At 44.8% G+C, this 19506-nt stretch overlaps 1 protein-coding gene across 9 annotated transcripts in view; it reads right to left on the bottom strand.

Moving 5' to 3' along the window:
* Window positions 1–19506, bottom strand: part of LOC120952983 (uncharacterized) — a 171533-nt gene that overhangs the window by 30879 nt on the left and 121148 nt on the right. For all 9 annotated transcript variants that reach the window (XM_040372603.2, XM_049607984.1, XM_049607985.1 and 6 more), the window contains one exon: window positions 9216–9273. In XM_040372603.2, coding sequence (XP_040228537.2) covers window positions 9216–9273 — 58 coding nt within the window. The remainder of the gene's footprint in view (window positions 1–9215; window positions 9274–19506) is intronic.

Raw genomic sequence — 19506 nt, 5'->3', positions numbered from 1 at the left:
TCAATACGCTCAGTACTGTCCGGACAAGGCGTGGGTCTCGCAAGCAAGGAACACTGTACACAACAGCATTTGCTTTAATCAAACACATTAAATTAAACTCCGATTTTGTATTTGTGCGTAAAGCTTTCACTGTAAGTGTGTGTGTGTGTGTTTGTGGGACTTTTTTCAACTTCCAAGTTGGCGTTGAAAATAGGAAATTAGTTTCCTCCTCGGCCAAACGATTACGTTTCCACGGAAACGTTGCTGCGCAGAGTTTTTCGATTGGCTGCCGGTAAGCAACAGTGCCGTCGAAGCCAGTAGGAATGGATGAAATCGATTTCCTTTTCATCTTAAACTAATAACGGCACACACACACACACACACACACACACACACACACACACACACAGTGCTTCCTGACGGCCGATGGTTGAAATCAAATTTAGAAATAAGGTTGAAACATAAATAGCATAATACTTTTTCTTGCTGGGTGTGGAACGAAAATGAATAGCAAATTTTGTCAAAGCAAGATAATATAGTTTATCAAATATTTCAAGAGTGTCTGTAGTTGCTGCTCATCTTATTAGGTTAATATGAAATTTTGTATACTTTAACTTCGTTTGATAAATCCAATCAATATTTCAACTCTTCCTTTGATGCTGAACCATCGTAACAGCTCGATTGCATCGCTACTAAAGCATTTGATTACACCGACCCCGTTCCCTACATTTACACTGTTTTCCACCAGTAGGTTTACAAGCGCTACCGGTTCCACCCAGCTAGCCAGCGTTGGCCGAGCAGCCAATTAATTAGCTTAACATTTATTTTGAACCGCTCGCAGGCTCCGGTAGCCTTGGTGCGAGGTCGTGTAGCAACGGTCGTGTAGTAGAGCTGCTGTGATCGTGCCAGCAGCCAGTTGACAACGGAAGCGTATACACGTAGACACACACACGGATGCGCGTCGGAAGCAGCCGGCCGTACCAAAACGCTGCGTGCAAACATGTTTACATGGTTTCAGCGGTTCATCCGGATCGGTTCCCGAAGCATCCGATTGGATGGAGCAGCATCGGTACCGGTCCCTTGGGGGCATTTTCGGACCGAGATGGAGACATCGCAGCAAACGTACGATCTACATGTGTATGTGTGTGTGTGTGTATGTGTGTGTGTATGCAAACACAGAAACACTCGCTCTGGGTATTGGCCGGTTTGGATCCGATTTAATTGAAGTGGAAAAAACATAACATTAATCACTTAATACTGTTCCGAGCTGCCGTTCCTTCTTCGTGTGTGTCTGTTTCTTCTGTGAGTTTATGCCCGATCCACAACATGGAAAGAGGAAGGATACAAACTGGTCGGTTTGTGTGTGTGTGTGATACTCGGAAAGGATCCGGATGATGTGTTCGGCGAAATCGAACCTACACTAGCCTTCTTTACATTGCTACCCCCTTCTTCTTCCGGACTGAAGCACTGAAGCAGCGGAAGTATGCAAATATTTGTCCACATCTCACACGTACCGGGGAATGGGGCGGAACCTCCGCTGGACTTGGTTCATCCGGCAGACAACGGAATGTGCCGTTGTGGGAAGAAAATCCAATCGAAATAAACTTTTCCATTAAAGCTCTAGAGAACAGAGGCGGATAGGATAGGGGGGGGGGGGGGGGTTAGTGTTCCACCTGCCACGTGTAGGTCAGTGCGTGGGGATCTTCTCAATCCCCAAGACAGAACGGTTTGCATTAAGGTAAGCTTACGGGTAGAATTAAGCTAAAGGAGTGCCCTGTTCGTTGAGCGCACCTTAATTGGTGGTCAAGAAGGTGCTACTGTAAGTGTTGAAAATTGAGGACATTATGCGCTGATTGTCTCCGCCAGTGTGAGGAATAAGCTGGGTGATGATTAGCAATGTAAATTAACAATGTGACTCACCTTTTGCTGCTGAATGATTAGGAAATCATCTGTTACTTTGAAATGAGCTTTCAATTAATGATTGGTTGTATTTTAATCCGACGAGTTTATCAAATTGGTCCTTCGAACCGGATGCAGTGAATTTCAAGGTTTTCCATGGTTATTTGGTTCTATCTGAAGGATTTGTGGATGATTCTCGAATGTGGTTAAATTCGTCGCACGAAAAAAAATGTATCTATTTTTTTATAATTCATCAAATTCAATTTATCAACCCTTTTAAACCCTTTTAATAATTCAACCCTTTTAAACATATTTTTGAATCGTTTCCACAAATTATTGTCATCGTCCCAACATCTGTCAAACAAACGATTCAACACATTTTGTGGATATAATCAATAACAGTTTGAGGGATAGATTCAAAAATATGCTAGGAACAGCCTATTAATCGAGGCACAAATTCCAACGAAATCGGAAAACATCCAAAAATCCTTGGAAAACCCCCGTATCAGCCACGCTAGCTAGCGGTAGGCTTCTAGCATTTTCCAACGCTTGCTCAATTTCCAAAGCCCCAAACCCAAACCTCGGTGGGACGAGGGCAACGCGAGCTTAAGTTCATTCCAATGCACCAGTTATTTACCGTTCTCCTACGCAAACATTTACCCCCAGATAAGGTTATGAAAATGGCGACAGAACCATCCGGTGCGTATCTGCTGACCATCTTTCTCGTTTTATTTGTGGAAAAGCGCTTTACCCTAGCCACCTCTCGTTGCTTCTTCCTTTTTTTTTGAGGGGATGGAAAACACTCGTACCGTATCGATGATGGTGTCGTGTTAGGTGTCGCGCGTTATCGCGTGACTCTACCTTTGTCTGAACAAAGCCAAGCAAGACACATACAAACAAAAAACGCAGGCGGGCACGTTTAGCAATATGGTGCGAAGCACCGTGCACGCTGGCGCTTTGTTTATCATTGGAAACGGAAATTGGTGTTTGATTGTAAGGCGAGTGTGTGTGTGTATGAAGTGTGCCGGGAGACAGAATGAGCATGAGACAGGGCAGAAAAAAGAAACTCCCGGGGTGCTTTGTTACGTTTCCGTCCAATCGACTTTGCAAGCCGGAAGTTGGAAAAGCTTCCACATTGACGTCCCCGGGGAAAGGGGGGACATGTCTGAACCAAATCGGGGGGGAGGGGGGGGGTGCAGAAAGGTGGAGAGAAACACAACCCAACAGAACCTCATCGACAGTTCAATGATGAGCTAGTTGGCAGTGGCGAAAGCGCCCAAGGTCGATCCAAAATCAAACAAAGCAGGCGCAACATACACACAAAAACCGCTCGCTGCTGGGATAGAGGGGAGAGGGAGGGGCTGGAAGGACGGTGGAGAAAATAGTGCATACACACATTCTCTACCGTTTCGATTAGCACTTGTTTAGCAGCGGTGTATGCTTAGCGGGTGGTTCGCTGATAAAGACTGTCCTTCCCACACTTGCCTTCCACCCTGCTCCAGACACGTGCTCCAGCAAAGTTATTCTAGCTTCGTGTTCGAAATGGGCGCTGTTTTGCAATTGGCTGTGGAATGGAAAGCGCGGGAAAAGCGAGACGGAAGGTGTGTCTGTGTGTGTGGGTCGATTGGTCCAATAGATCGATTTTCCGATAGCGAGGCAAAAGGTTGTGCTTTGCACCGTTAACTAGCGCTCTAGTGTGTGCTGAAGGTGATAACGGATGGGTGATAGTGCGCAACAATTGCGCAATACAGCGAGCTGTTCGGGGGAGAGCGATAAATTGGTTGGGATTTGCTTCCATCTGATTTATGAAGCCGTGGGTTTTGTCGGAGCTAGTTAGGTTGGAACTATGAAAAAGGCCAATACTAAGCTAAATAGCTAAATATTTTTAACTATAACTTTAAATAAATCTTTTTGTTGGGTCATTTTGGACTACTTAATCCTCAGTACTCGTGACAGCTAGAGTTATCTAAAATTAAATTAATGAGAGGGATCACAGTGAACTTCTTGCATAACTCAACCTCAAACCTTAAAAAAGCAATCGAAGCATCGAAATTAAATATTAATTTCGCACTACTTTACCCACACCGCATGGTGAAATGACCTTTCTTCACATTACAGTGCCACGTCGTTGCTGTGGTCGCTACTAACGGTTCCGTTTGCGTCTCTTTTGAGACGGTTTGATGAAAGTGTTTCTTTTGCTGTTGTGCTTCATAATTTTGATTAATTGCCGTGCTCTTGGTCCATTTTGGAGTACAGGGCGCAGTGGTGCAAAAACTGATCTACTGACACCTACAGCAACCACGACACTTTGCTGCACGCCGTCGGGCAGAACTAGCAGTACGGCCTACTTCACTGCATCTTAATGACATCTAACTAAATGGACCGTTGAAAGATGGACCGTGAAGGTTTTGCCTCGAATGGGACGATTTATCAAACCGCGTATTGGCACGGCTCCAGAGCTGAAAAAGGATGTGACATAATGTTTCATGCACTTCGTTTTCTGTCTCGTTGTCTTGCTCTGTGTTGCTGCATAATTAGTTTGAATGCTCATGGTGCTTCGCAGTATTTGATTGCACTGATTCAGCGCTGTAACAGTTGCAGCCGAATGGGATGAGTGTTTTAAAATTTACATCCAATTGCAAATGGAACTGTTTCGCCAATTTAAACGGTTTACCGAACGGCATTCCTGTCCGTTGGTTGAAGTTGTACATAAATCTCCTCGCTCGTGGAACCGGGCACGAAATCGTAATTCCAAAATCCGACCACTACGACCGCACAGCCGCACAACAGGGTGGCCGTGTGTATTCCCGTTTGTGGATCGGGAGCTGCAGAGCTGCGAATGCAACACAAGGACTTTGCGCAAATACAGACACACAACGAAACAGTTGGACCAATTTGGTCACGCCGTACACCGTTGCCCGGTATAGGCACAAGTGGGACGTGGTACAAGCACTGGAATTTTGCTCGGAAAATAGCAACTGGACTGTGCGAAGGCTTTTGCCATCCATCTGGCTGGAATGGAAGATTGGCACTATTGGGAATGGGAGGAAGCGTGGGAGCTAAACGCACGCAAATGGGAGCGGTTTCCGTTTGTCCCGTGTCGCCAAGGACTCTACCAGCTCCTTGCCCTACGTTTGGGGATGAATTCGAATTCGGTTGCTCGCTTCGTCAAAATCGGGAAGACTGGATGGTAAAGTAACACACTGAACCGAGGCAACAAACGACGCCAGATGCTGGATGCTGACAGTCCTACCACTACTACAGCTACTGCTACAACCGTGCACCGAGCACTGAGAAACGCCATTGTGCCGCTTTTATCCTTTCCGGCTTCGAACTGCATACATGTAGTAAACTCAATTAAACTGCTTTCGTAAAGTGGCAATCAAAGTATCGAACGCACCACTGGATTGGTTAATTTCCTGCTCGGAGTTTGTCCGGCCCGAACCGGCAGCCTTGTTTTGCTTGGGTCTCAAGAGGAGAGTGTTGCACACGTTGGACTTGCCAGTGTTACGCCACTAGTTTCCTCCTTTCGGCAAGCAAGGTTAGAAATGCGTACCGTGTAATTATCTGCTCATAACGATGGTCGTACCCGAACAAAGAGGGTTAGATGGGTCAAAAACCGTACCCCCGTTGATGATGAAGATCTGGTAGGAGCTGTTTCTTTTATGTTTAAATTGCTTGTGTAATTGTGTAATGATTGAAAAAAAGTTCCTTTGCTTATATTTATTGACAAATACTGCCCCCGAAGGAAATATGGGGAAATTGATAATTAAGATCACTTGTTTCTCGTTAATTGAATACGCAATAGCAGTTAATGAAAAGAGTAAGAGCAATTCTGTCTATTTTCAGGGCAGCCATTTCCAGCTATACTTAAACAAGACAAAAAAAGCTTTTACGAAAACCATGCAATCGCTGGCCATAGCCTTTCCAGCGATTAGCCTAGAATTAGAAGCAAATTAAATCGATCGTCGTGCTGCAGCTAGAATTAAAAACGGTTGCCAGTCGCCCTTGGCCGTTTTCAATGCTGTTTCGCTCAATTTCCCACTCGGAAATCGCTCCACGTCCACAGAACACGGACCGCCCTACTTCACCTTTCCCCGCCATCGTCACTTTGTCACCGGGGATTGTTATGCACTTTTACGGTCGCGTCAGTATCGGGGACTGACGCAGTTCCTTCCTAGCAATCAACTCCAGCGAGCGATACTTTGCATAAGCGGAAGGCAAGATCGTGTGTGCGTGTGATCGTTGTCTGACGGAGCTGCTTGTGCTGCTGCTACTGCTGCTGTTGCTGGTGGCCTGCAACGGCTAACCTTGCTGTGATGCGCGACGGTCGTGTCGAGAGTGTGTGCGGCGAGTAATTAAAATAATTACGCTACAGATTAACAAATTACCGATGCAACAGTGGAACAGCAGTTCGTGCCAGGGCTATCTGTGTTTTATATGGCTGACCATTTTGCCCACCGTCACCGAGCGTGTCACACGAGCGACACGAGATGCCCAGTGGGTGATTTAAGGTACAAAAAAGAGGTCACAGTCCAATGGCAGATTTGATTGTTGGTAGTCAAGAACAAACATTTCCAAAACTGCTTAATTTTCTTTGAATGTTTTATGTTATTGATTGTCGTGATAAATCACGCTAACGCTAGCGAAGCTTTAAGCAACAAGCACAACCAGGGCCATATTTGAAATCGCAACAACTTTTGCCGCTTTAATTGAGCGACCAACGACCACAAACAGGGCCTCAGGCTTGAACCACAATTTCCCGGAAGATCTATTTCTAATTAGCGGAGATTAAATGTCCCTGCCCTGCGGTGTGTTTCGAACGAGTGTTTCGTGCAAAACGTGCAGACACAGCCGTCGAGATGTGGAAAATGAATGTAACAACAATCAAACACCAAGCTTTTTACTTTCCGTTTTTCCCCTCTAAAGATGATATTGCATCGAGCTGGGTCGGAAAGTGCTGGAGAGAAGTAGCAGCACCAGCAGCAGCAGGTTGGTTTTCTCGAGCCCATGGTGACAGCCCTGCGGCAGTTTGCCTCGTACCTTTGACTGCTGTTGCAAAAATTCATTAGTGTTAATTAAAGAGTGATTTTTATTCGTCTGTTTTTTCCTTGGCTTACAACTTGAAACTGTACCCCCTTTAGTAGAAAGTTTGCATTACAAGCGCTTTACATCCTTCGCTCTGTGTGTGCGTACTGTCAAGTGTACGATGACGATTGTATCACGGCACTTGCTTCAAAAACAGCACACACCCGACCGGTTCCGGGAAGTGGATCGATCGGAAAGCTTCATACAAACGCACGGGGTGCTCTATTACACCGACGGTTCGCCGGAAAAGTACAGGACGCACCCAACAATACCCGGTGGGCATTATTAGACGGTGTTTGGTTGGCCGCTGGCAGGGTGGAAAGCTGGCAGCCGCCAGTGCAGATCGACTTCCAGGCCCGGGCTGGGCCGATCCAGCTCTGGTGGGCATACGGTGCTGGTTGGCTGGGGCTAGAGAAATGCTCGAAGCAGGAGCGCGTTGAAGGTATTAGCTGTGCTTCCAGGAAAAGTGATGAGAGGCTGACAATGCCAAGGCTGGCACTGTTTATTGTTACTAGCAGAAATAATATTACTTCGGTGTACTGTTCGCGATAATCATTTGGGCCTGAGCTTCATCGATGGAAGCCAACATGGAACATGGTGCGAATTAGCGCTGATTGTAAGATCAAATTAGTTCTCTTTTATGGTTTAAATATAATCACGTCTGATTGTGTGTGTGAGCGCGGGGCGAGCGGGCTATGAATAGGCTAGCTAATTACAACTGGAAAATATTTTGGTAATGCACGTTATGATTTAAATAATGAAAACTTGTCCATATTGAGGCAGGAAATTACTTTTTTCGTGCAATTAATTCATCATATTGATTCTAATTATAGAAGTAAAATCTTATTCGTTTCTGTTTCTTTAAAATCAGATATAGATTAGGAAAACCATTGATTTCTATGGGTAATAAATACATTAAATGAATGTGGGTAACGCTTTCCGGGAAATGTTTGCCAACATTTGACAGTTATTTTAAAAAAATGTAATTTTCTGTTACAAAACAATAAGGCACGAGTTTTTTTCGTGTCTTGCAAGTTTCAATCTCTGTTTTTGATAGTAATAGTTTAGTAGTGGCGTATTTTACATTTTAAGCCAGAAAGCTTAAATTTAAGCCTGTCAGTGGAACAATCTTCTTCTTATTTTTATGACCGTAAAACCTTGCATTAATCGTATTTTTTCCATGTTACCTAACATACTGGAATATCTAATTGAATGGAAAAAATATGCTTCATTTAAGTAAAGAATTTCATCTCATTTCTTTTTTATTGTTTATTTGTTTGTAAATTCTTGGAGCGATATATCCAAAAGTTCAACGGAATAATTTGCTGCAAAAATGGAAAAATAAAGCTCAAGAAAAGCTAGTAATAGAAAAAAATACATACAATCGTTTTGTGCAATCGAATACCGTGCACATGCATCTTGTTACAACCCCGACGGTCGTTTTGAGCATGAATTATTACCAATTACATCACCGCCCAGTACCATTGACGGTGATGCGATTGTCACTGTAACACCGCCAACTATATTAGCTTGTGTCTTGTATGTCTTGTCCCTCTCTAAATCTGCTCTCCATCGCTCTGTCTCACTCCGTTATCTTCATTGCCCTTTTCCCATGTTAATGCATTGGCGCGAAACGAATCGTAATTGTAACCGTGACGGCAAAAATGACAATAAACCATTCCCTTTCCCCTTGCATGTCTCTCACGCTCGTGCAGTGCCTGCTCGTGCTTCGAACGGAAGCGAGACAGATCAAGGGAAACCCCTAATGCATGCAACGCTGCAACGATAGTGCACCGTGCCAAAGCGAGAGTGTCACTGCACGCACTAAATCATCGGATCGGTCAACGGGTGCACAATACATGATACATCCACTCACACTCTAAACCACTAATACACAAATACACGCACACACTTTGAGAGGCGGGTTGTATGTAGGTTCACCCCAAGGGTAAAGCGCATAATCACAAGAAATGACTGCATCTCCATTGCACTGGTCAATCATTATGACATTTATCGGCGTGGCACTGGCGCTGAACTGATCATTGCATAACTGTCACTGACTCACTCACGGTGGCACGAATTGGAACGATTTTCGCTTGCGCCCTCCCGGCCGTTCGACCAATTAGTTCGACCGACCGAATCTGTCAAAAATCCGTAAACGCGGGTTTGCTGAATCGTGTAAATTCATGTGACTTGTGGCTTGTGATTAAAGATTGAAAACGTACGGCTGAGAAAAAGGGTGTACTTACATATCAGTCGTTTGTAGCTCGAGCTGTCCGTCGTTTCCACCGTGGCGACGTCCGCGATCTGCAACGAGACAACGATACCGCATTACTGAACCAGGCGCACTACTCGGGCTGCATTTTGCACATGCACTGTTTGCCTGCCACTGGGGGCGAGCGGGTTGCGAGAGCGCAAAAGGGAGGATGGAGAATGGCAGTAAATGAAACTGAAACCGAAGCGTGTAAGTGTTCGCGTGCCGCTGTGAAACTAAAACGGACATAGTGCGGCGGGCGACGCGCTGGGCGTCAATTTACTGAGCAAGGAATGGGGAAATATTGATTCGTTTTTTTTGCATGCATGCAACCGGGAATATAAACACACTTACAGACACACACACACACACATACGCACACTTGTGATGAAAGCAACGCTAAATGGTCGGGTGCATTTGCTTCCGTTTACTATTGAATCATCGAAGAATAAAAGTGGGAAACAAACTTTCTCACTTTCTCTCCCCACTTTGATTTGACATGATCTTGAACTGTGAGGATCGTGCATCGATCGTTGCATTCCTTTACGACGCAAAATGTGTGTGATGTGTGTGTGTGTGTGCGCTTGTGCCAACGGGAGTGGGAAATGTAGGTGTGGTGAGAGCATGTGCGTTGGATCGCATCGTGTGCCAATGAGAGGGCATGCTAGTGGAAGCGTCCATCGCTTGCTGAGATTTTACGATGCAAACGATCGTACACACGCCAAGAGTGGGGTGCATCACTGACACAAATGCACGAGACAGGAGGTTGTTATTCATTTGGTTTGAAGGTTGGAAGGAGGGAGGGTTGAGGGGTTTGCCTAGAAAGTACAGTCAACAAAATCGGCAGGAAAAACCCCATTTGTCAGGATGTTTGAATAACACGTCGTGGCTGTGAGTGTTTTCCACAGTCCATCGTTTGCCTTCTCAACTGCACAAGACGATACATATTGTTTGAATAAAATTTTGCTTATATTTTGCTCGCAGTGTTTTCAATTTCATTTGAACGTAATGTGTAGTCTACACCATAAGACATTTTTATCAATAACGGGAAAACAAAAAAAGCAGATTGTTACGAAAAAATATGAATAAGAATTAACTATTATTTTTTTGTGCAACTCTTCACTCTCTCGGTCTCTATCTTTATTCAAATCTATTAATTTGTTCTGTGTGTTTTCCGGAAAAATGATAATCAATGTATTCCATTGCTATCCACAATTTGGTTATTCTTGCTGATGTCTAAAAAAACCCAAAAAGTAAATGCGAAGCTACTCAATTTAATGTCCTCCTCCGCTGGTTGAAATGGATCTTTCTTTCCAGCTCGTTTCATCGTAACGTGGTAATTGGTTCTACACTCGATTGCATTCCCGGAAATGTCTTGTGCCGATTGGGAGACGACAAATGGCTTTAACTTCATCCCCTATCCTTTTCCAGCACATCACATCGACCCCTCGCTTCATGTCCCCGCCGTTGTATATGTCTTCTACTGGATCACGAGCTTGGAACACAATTTCCCGCTACGGGATCATTTTAGGTATGGGAAGCATTTACGGACGATTCGTTGGGTGTGTCACGGAACGACTGCTGCATAGCATCTCGACCGAACCAATAATCGATCGGTAATTGACCCTGGCTGTATCGTTTGCCTGGCGTTGGGTGGTTTTGATCTAATCTAATTGACACCTCGTGTGGACTAGTTTCGTAGTCTGCTGGATGATTGGATGGTTGAGAACAATTCAGTAGAGGATCAACTTTTTCACTGATTTGATCAATCAAAGAGGAATGCATTACTTTCATTTATGTTTGATCGGTACCAAATGCATATAAAGGCAATTTCACATATTTAAGTACATCAGACGATATCTGAAAACTGTAACATGATATAATAAGCCTTTTTGTGTAACAATTTTATCAAATCAACTGCAATCAATTTGCCATGTTACGTGCATCTCTGCCTGATTGCATTACGATATCGTGTACTTCGAGCAAACAGAAAATAATCGTTTCTCTTTAACCACCAGACTGACATGTTGCTGCTACATTCAAAATCAAATTTCTGGTTTGTCGCTATTCCCCCTTGCAGTGGGGCACGGAACTTGATTCAATTGGAAACGATTTTCCAAACATCCACCCTCGCTTCTAGCTCATGCCCCACACAGTACGCTCGCATGTACAACTATTTTTTGTCCAATCATCCCCTAAGCGTGATCGTGATCCTGTTTTGGTGGTCAAAATCCCTCATCCTCTCATCCCAAACTTCCCTCGCCATTGATCACCCGAGGTGGCCGAGCGATGATTCGCTGTAGGCAGCCCGCCTGTTCGTTGCACTCGGTGTCTCGTCTACCAGACCCGGGCTGGTTTGATGTAAACGACCCCATCATCATCAGTCAATGGCTGTCCCGGGCAGTGGCACCATATAATCCTACCATGTCGGCAGTAGCCCCCCCCTCACGCTTGGTGTTGTTTGCTGTTGTGGCGTGGCGTACACAATTTTACGACTACCGGCCACGCAAAACCGGATATTCATACGCCCGTGTGCGCGTGTGTGTGTGTGGGTGCAAACCTACCCTCATGGGACGAAGGGAAACGAACTTTAACTTTCCAACCAAAGGCAGCTAACAAACACAGATCTAGCTGCGGGGGCTGGAGGTGAGGCCAAACAGTGCACACGAAGTTGTTTAATCGTGGCCGCACACAATTGCGATCGAATGTCATCGAGTGCTGCACTTCAGCTGCAGTTTGGGCAATCGAGTGGACAGAGTGAGGAAAGCTAGGTTGGAGAGAATGGTTCGATTGCGGAGAGGGAACGGAGATGATAGAGTGTGCTATGATAGGGTGACAAATGATAGCAAAGCAAAAAGGAAATGTAATAAAAATTGAACATTATATTAATGCCATTTTTGAAATTCCCTTGCCATTGCCCTGCTCACTGCGGTTTTCGTAACGATTGTTTAAGCGAGAGAACAGCACCGAACGATGGAATGGGATTCGTTTTCAATGAATCGTTTAATCTTAATGAGCACCAAACATGAACGATGACAATACATTTCATTGGACCGGTTTACATGTGTTTGTTACAGCCCATTTTGTGCTCCGAACACAATAAAGTGATTGCAGTGAAATCAATCGAACCGTAATCGATTAAAAACGGGCAAACAAAGGGCACAAATATTGTACAAATTTCGTGGAATTGGTGAAATGGTTAAATATTTCGATGTAGCATTTGTTTGCTACATTGATGTCATTGTTCTACCAAAAGTGGTGAAATTATTATGGTGAGAAAATTTGAGAATGAAAAACAATTCCAACAACTAGAACAAACGAACTCAACACATCATGCCAAACTTTTTTTTAAATCATTCTCACGCTGTTCAATAATAATTGTATTTCACGAGTTTGAACAAATTTATTTGGCTCACCTTTTTCGCTTGGGATGGAAATTGAGCGTCGAAAAGGAACACACTGCCACCCTTCTAAACACTCAAAAACTTCCTCTCTCTCTCACACACACACAAACAAACACACTCTAGCCTGTGATGCGAACAACTCGCATCCGCAAAAGTCAATGATTGATTAAATTATCATAAATTCTCCTATCTATCACTGTCGACATCAGCCATTTTTCACACTCGTGAGCCGCGGGCAAATTCCAACCGCCAAAGTCCAAACCTGCTGGTGGTGGTAGCGGCGCTGGTCGTACGAGCATCGCGCCCGGCAGCGACAGCGACCAAGCGTCTCCATTTACCGTGTGAGGTACCAAGCGTCTCCATCGATGGAGACCACCCTAATAGCCCGAGCTGCTCATGTGATACGAGCGTCCCGCAAGCGAAACAGGGACAGCCACACTTGGTGCCACACTGCCTGGGTGCGCTTACTGCTCGGACATCGTTTTCCGGTCACGGGCAGGATAATCTCGTTACGTGAACTTTGCTTCGCTCTTTCACTCAGTGATTTGAATATGAACTCACCTCTTGGAAGCATTACAAGCGTTTTTTGTGTGTGTGTTCCTCTCTCCACCGGCGTGCCCTGTTTGCCTGCTAGATCTAAACCATTGCCTGCTTTACCTCTTACAGGTCACGTTCGGTTGTGCGATTTGTACTTCGTGGAAGTTGTGAAGAAGCAAATGGATGGAAAAAACGGCAAAAAAGGACGTTATTTTTCAGCTGCCATCCCATGCTATGGCTTCTTGTTCTCTTTTTTTTTGTTTGCTTCTTCCCCTCATCTGCAGCGTTCGAGAAACAGCATTCCAATCATTTTTTCTGCATCGCTGCATTTCTGGGATGCTGCTGGTATTGCATTCCTTGATTTTATTCCTACTGTTTGGTGTGTGTGTGCGTACACAAACAAACAAATACACTCACAACCACCCACAAATACGTGCACATTCCACGGATGTTTTGTAAATGAGGATGCGATTTCCCGTTGCGCAGAGCGTCCGGAAGGAAAGAAGAACGTTCGTCTATTTTCAACTCTCGTGTACCGCGCGCTGTAGCGTTGCATGCGTAAGGAAATCCTGCACCACAGTTGCCATTTTAAAGTTTACCAAAAAAAAAATATCGCAAAATGAGTTTTTTCACTCTATCACATTCTCTCACTCTACGCTTCTCTCCGTCCCATTGCTCACTTGAATTAAACGTCTACTCAAAAGGTAATGAAGAGGATGGCTTAAACCCATCCTGCTATGTCGTGAGAGCAATCTAATATAATCCTGCTGATTGCATTTTACACTGCAGCAGCGGTGCATTTTCACACGACTTGCGCGACATTAATTTTATCGCTGATGAAACAGGACCTGTCAACCAGTGGGGATTTTAACCAGGACGAGATGCTTGATAAACTATATGGTGGAAATAAAAAATTGAAAGTTTTACCATATGAAGGGAAAGTTCTGCTCAGTTTGTTGAAGGTTTAGCCATGTTTTGAAATTATTATAAATATATACGATAAGTGTGAATAATTTTAACGACGAACGTTCGTCTTTTTCCACTATTTTTCCAATACGGTTTGTTTTCAAACTGCAACTCCAACTGGAACAGCCCACACAAAAAAAGTTTAATTTTACTAATGAGTGTGAAGCAACGTGCATCACTCTAGCCTGGTTTTGGTTGAAAAACAACATTAAACAAACTGGCCATGAGAAATGTACCACATTTGTGTGATTTTAATTTCGCTAATTAAAACTACTTCCCAACCGCAAACCGTGCCAATGTGCACCGTTTGACGCAAGCATGCCGGGTGAAACGGTACTATACAAAAAAAGCCAACCAACAAATAACACCACCTCCCCGGAAAGTAGCAGAGTTACACCATCAAATATGCTGCCCGCCCTTGTCTTGCAACAGCACTGCCAGCGAACTGAGCCGGTGCTGAGTTGCATCCTTCGCCAGACGCAAACAAACGGACGGACCCGACGTGAAGCATAGTTCTTGGAAATTTGGCAAATTACCTTGGCGAAAAGAGTTTTCTAAAATAGGGAAGTGATTCGAGCAGATGGAAAAACAAACACGCTGAACACACACACACAAACACAAGTGACAGTTTGTGGTACCGGTTGGTGCAGTTCGGGCAATGAGGGAACCGTTGCCAAAGCAACCGCAATGAGAACATCGCAGCTTTGAGCTCCGCGCAGCTGCTTGAAAAGTCTGATTGGATGGGAAACCGAAACTGCGGAACGCAAAGCTCATTTGCAATGCACCCGAAATCTCTGCCGGTGGTAGCAATTAAAAGCACAATACGGATGGGCGTGGGGATGGGGATGAGAGGTGGAGGAATGAGAAAGGCCGGTACGGAGGCGAAATATGTTTGAAAGCGAAATGAAAAGCGAATTAACTTTCCGCTCAAAGGGTTACATCGGTTGATGGTAAAGTTTCCACAGCAAAACCGCTTCTGGTACGCTGCAAGTGGTAGTTTATGGGTTTTGGGGTTGGTGCGCAAAATTTAAAGTAATAGCAGCCCAACCTCTGCAGCAGCATTAGAAGGTGTAGGTTTTTTTGGTTTGCAAGAAAGTTTTAATTTGCTTCTGCTTTGATCTTCATTAGGTTGCAAGCTCTATGGGAATAAAATTGAAAATTTGAAAAATAATTAAAGTTGATTCTAAATGTGAGGTTCATGTCGTACGTGTAAGTGCTGTTTTGGTAAGTAATAAAGCACTTTAAAATATTGCTTCTGTAAAGTTGATAAAGGGATATCATAGTATTTTTTTAAATAATTAAAACACTCTTTCTGTTGATTTTATAATTAAATTACCTAACGCAAACCCTGCTTCAATAATGTTTAAATATGTTAAGTTATTTACAAAAAAAACTTCTGCTTTCGTCCAACACAAATTGCTTTATTTGTAACATTCTAGGAATGCCCTTCAAATTTTCCAAATGCTTGCCTCTATTAAAGAAAAATTTCTAACATTCGCAAGAAACCTTTCGTTTGCCAACATCGATTCTTGTCTCACTTTAGTAGAAACCTCCACACTGCCTACCTTCTCTGCCTAACCTGTTCCGTGAATTGCGAAAAGGATGCCAGCATGCCGTAAGCTCCTTTTTATCGTAAAGAATCTCGTAGCCCCACCTAGGGCACAAAAGAATGTCTTCTTGTCTTCATTCATTCATCAGCTCGCAGGGTACAAAACCCCATCCCAGCCCAGCCCAGGCTCGTGTGCCATGGACCGCCATGGACGGGACGGACATGCCAGCCCGGACCGGATTAAGATCGATAATCATAATCGAGTCCGCTTTTCATCTCGCCGTCCAACGACGGACGGGTTTCACGAAACATGCCATCTCGATAGCTCGATACACCTTTAAAGGCAACGGCACGTTGCGACGCCTTTTGGGCTTGGGGCAGGCACAGTTTACAATCACTTTTACCGACGAAAGCTTACCCATTGCCCAAGAGCCGAAGCCCGGGTGCAAAAGGAATCTCTTTTAGATCCGGGACGGGTTTACACACACCCCCACACACACAAGCAAACATACAATCCATCACTGGGTAGTTTGTCATGCGAACGATGTGGGAGTGACGGCGGAAGAGAGCTATTTTGCTCTCCGCCGACAGCAGAGCCCGGAAGTACACAAAGTAATTGATATTTCTGCCCTCCTTCACGTGGTGCACGCTTTGCTGAGTGTGTGTGCTTTTCTTCAGCGCTTCTCCCTGCCACTTTTACTTACAAGTGTACGGGGAACACGGCCACAGGACTCAGAGGTTACGTAGCCCGCTCGAAGAAGGGTGCACAGCATTGCATTGCTCACCTTGCATAGCATTAGCTGCCGGCATACGGTTCCGCCCTGTACGGGTGGCAGAAGCTTGACCTGAAAGGTCGGTAAAGGATATCTTCCCGGAATGGTCTTGTGGCCCGGTTCTCGTTAGTACCAATAATTCATCGTTCAGGGCAGGCAAGGGAAGCGGGACGACGTAAAAACAAACTCACGCCCGGTATGTTGCCCGGATGGTCCGTTCTGTTCACCTTGAGTCAGCTCGAATAGAAAGCGGGTGATGACGCTTTTAAAATTCATAGCAAGAAACATAACTTGCCATTCAACACTTAGCCCACACATGCGTTCCGTCCGCCCTGCAGCAGCTATAGCTGGCTTGTAAGACAACGATATGGGATGGGATGATCTCGATGATTCACAGACTGTTCCGCAGGCTAAGACGGCCAGTGCAAGAGTGGGAGCGGACAGGAGGATAAAAGATCTTGGACCATTTGTAGAAACGACATCGTAATCGTCAGCTCCGAGAGCTCGGCAGCATCCGTACGGTGTGGTGCAATCTGCTGGAAAACGGTTTCCCCTTCCCATGCTTTCCTCGGGACGGCGGGTGGTGCACGGCAGGCACGATGTGCAAACATTTGTGCAGCCACATTATCGATGGAAAGTCAAGCACCGGGTGTCAATCATGACAGCATCAGCAGACGTCATTGATTTCATATTAATCGAAAAAGTGTAGCTTGTGAATTGGAACCAGCCCCGCGCTGCTCCGCGACGATCGACGTGCATACATAGCGTGAAAACGAATAATGTTGAGCTGCAAAAAAGCCACACACAAAAAAGTGTGATGTTGCGCCGTTTGCCCCGCCTTTCGCGACTCGTTTTGCCCCGCGTTTGCTTTTGATAGAGATTGATGAAAGTGATGCTGCTCTGTGGAGTGTCATGGATGATGATAGATAAAGGAAAAAAAAATCTTCCCTCTGCTGGTTGCGATTTGGAAGCGTATTTTTACTCGTTCGGCGTGTCGAAAGTGTCTTCTTTATCTAATCGTGTTGCTGTTCTGGTGTAACTCTTTTTTTGTTTCACGAGTGTCAATCAAACACGGAAAAATGTCTATATTGCGTGAATCTATTTTCGATGCAAATAATGTGAAGATTAAAGCGAGGGGTTTTGTACAAGCAAGAAATGAACCTGTTCGGATCAACAGCTCTATCTGCACGTGGCGTATGATTGAACGAAGCTAATAAAGGGTTGGCTAAAGGGTACATCGTCTCGATGGCTTCCGTTGCTCCGGGAGAAGCAATCCCGTTTATTTTAGGCGAAGAAAAAGGAACCGATTGAGTGGAAATTGTAAAGGTGGAGCATCCAATTTGAATGGTTGAAAAATCTAGATGGTACAAATTATGTCCTATAAAGTAGTTTTAAAAAAAATAAAAAATAGAAAATTAAATAAAATATTTAAAGAGTCCAGAAACTGCAAGAGCTTGGTGGTCGTAAAAAAACCCAGCATGTACGTACTGCAAATATCTCACTAGCAGTGTGACAATGTCATACGCGTGGACCATGCAAGTGATGAATAAATGTGAAAAAACCAGATGCAATATTCCCAATGACTCATCTTGTGGGCCCATATTGTACTCATCCCCTACAATTAAAAACAAATTCCCTTTCACCAAGAGCGTGTTTTGTTGTGAATGGAAACGTTCCCACCTCTCTTCTCACCATGCTGGACTTACTCACCATTACTCACCCAACAACGAATGGACGTTCGAGTTTGTACAACATTTTCACACCCAACCCAACAGTCCGGGCGGACGCAGCCGGGCCGACGAACTCAGCCAAGGCGACGATTATAAAAGGTTTATTAAAAAGAATGGAATGCCCGCCCCGGCAGAAGCCGGACCAACTGTCTTCTGTGCGACGAAGCAGACAGCTCATCAATGAAAAATAAAGAAGAACGCAAGGACGAATATTAAGACGATTGTGTGATGGCACCCGCTCTTGAGTGATACACTTGGGGGTGAAAGTAAACTAGGGGCTTTCACGTCGCTTCTTGATCATACCGAGTTAAACCGACGGCCAGTACAACGACTTTAGGGGCGCAAGCGGACGCGGAGGTCAAATGCGAAACAATAAACGAGATTTTTCTGCAAACTCAAAGGTCATGTGTAATTTACCACTTGTGCTCGGAACCAACCACGACCCAATGCACCGGGTCATTGTAAGCATAAAGGGGAAACAATCATCTCAAGCACTTTGAGGTTCTTTACGTCTCACAGCGGTGTTACTTGAGGTTAGCCGTTTACAGTGAATTGCAGTACAGTTTTTAATGCGTAAGGATTAAGTTCAGCAAACTATTCATAGTTGAAAAAGGTTAAGGAAGCCTAGTTTTGAACTAGAAAAAGCATAGTTACCTCTATATAAACATTTCACTTTCACAGATCCCTCTATCTCAACCAAGGCGATAAGCTTGTAATCCGGAAAGCACAAACTTATTTTCTTCAATTTCAAGAAGGTTCCAAACAACATCCAAATAGGCCATGAACTATGGAACCTTGTCCCAAAACAAATTTGCTTCAGCAAAGGCCGTTATCATCTTCCAAGTACTCTCTTGTTCTGCTTGCGATGGCTTTGCCGCCCTCTCCCACGATGGCAATTTTGTGGCGAACGTATACGTATCCGTACTGTTTTTCATCATCCAAACAGCTTCAATCTTGGCCCATCGTATCGCGGTGTGTTCGCAGGTGTTCGCGTACCGGCAGAAAGGTAAAAAGTCACCGCCACCGGCACGGTCTGACCACACGGGCCTGATGGTTGACACGAGACCTAGCCGAGACATGACATAATAGCAAACGCTACAAAGCCCAATTGGCTATTTAGCAAATATTGTTTTATCGGTAGCAGGGAAGTAACACAGCCAGACACGCACACGCAACCACTGGGCGGGTTTGTTGCCCACCCCGTTCCGCGTCCGGCGTACGGAAGCAGAACCGTTCTGGCATGATTGCATACCGCGCCACCTCAGGGCACCTAAGCGGCATTGACGTCATCGTGGGAGCGATCGAAGCGAATCGAAAGAAGCGCAAG

Source organism: Anopheles coluzzii, chromosome 2 (genome assembly GCF_943734685.1).
Source record: "Anopheles coluzzii chromosome 2, AcolN3, whole genome shotgun sequence".
In the NCBI taxonomy this organism is placed as follows: Eukaryota; Metazoa; Arthropoda; class Insecta; order Diptera; family Culicidae; genus Anopheles; species Anopheles coluzzii.
The sequence above is the reverse complement of the archived record's forward strand: the minus strand, read 5'-3'. Positions and strand labels throughout refer to the sequence as shown.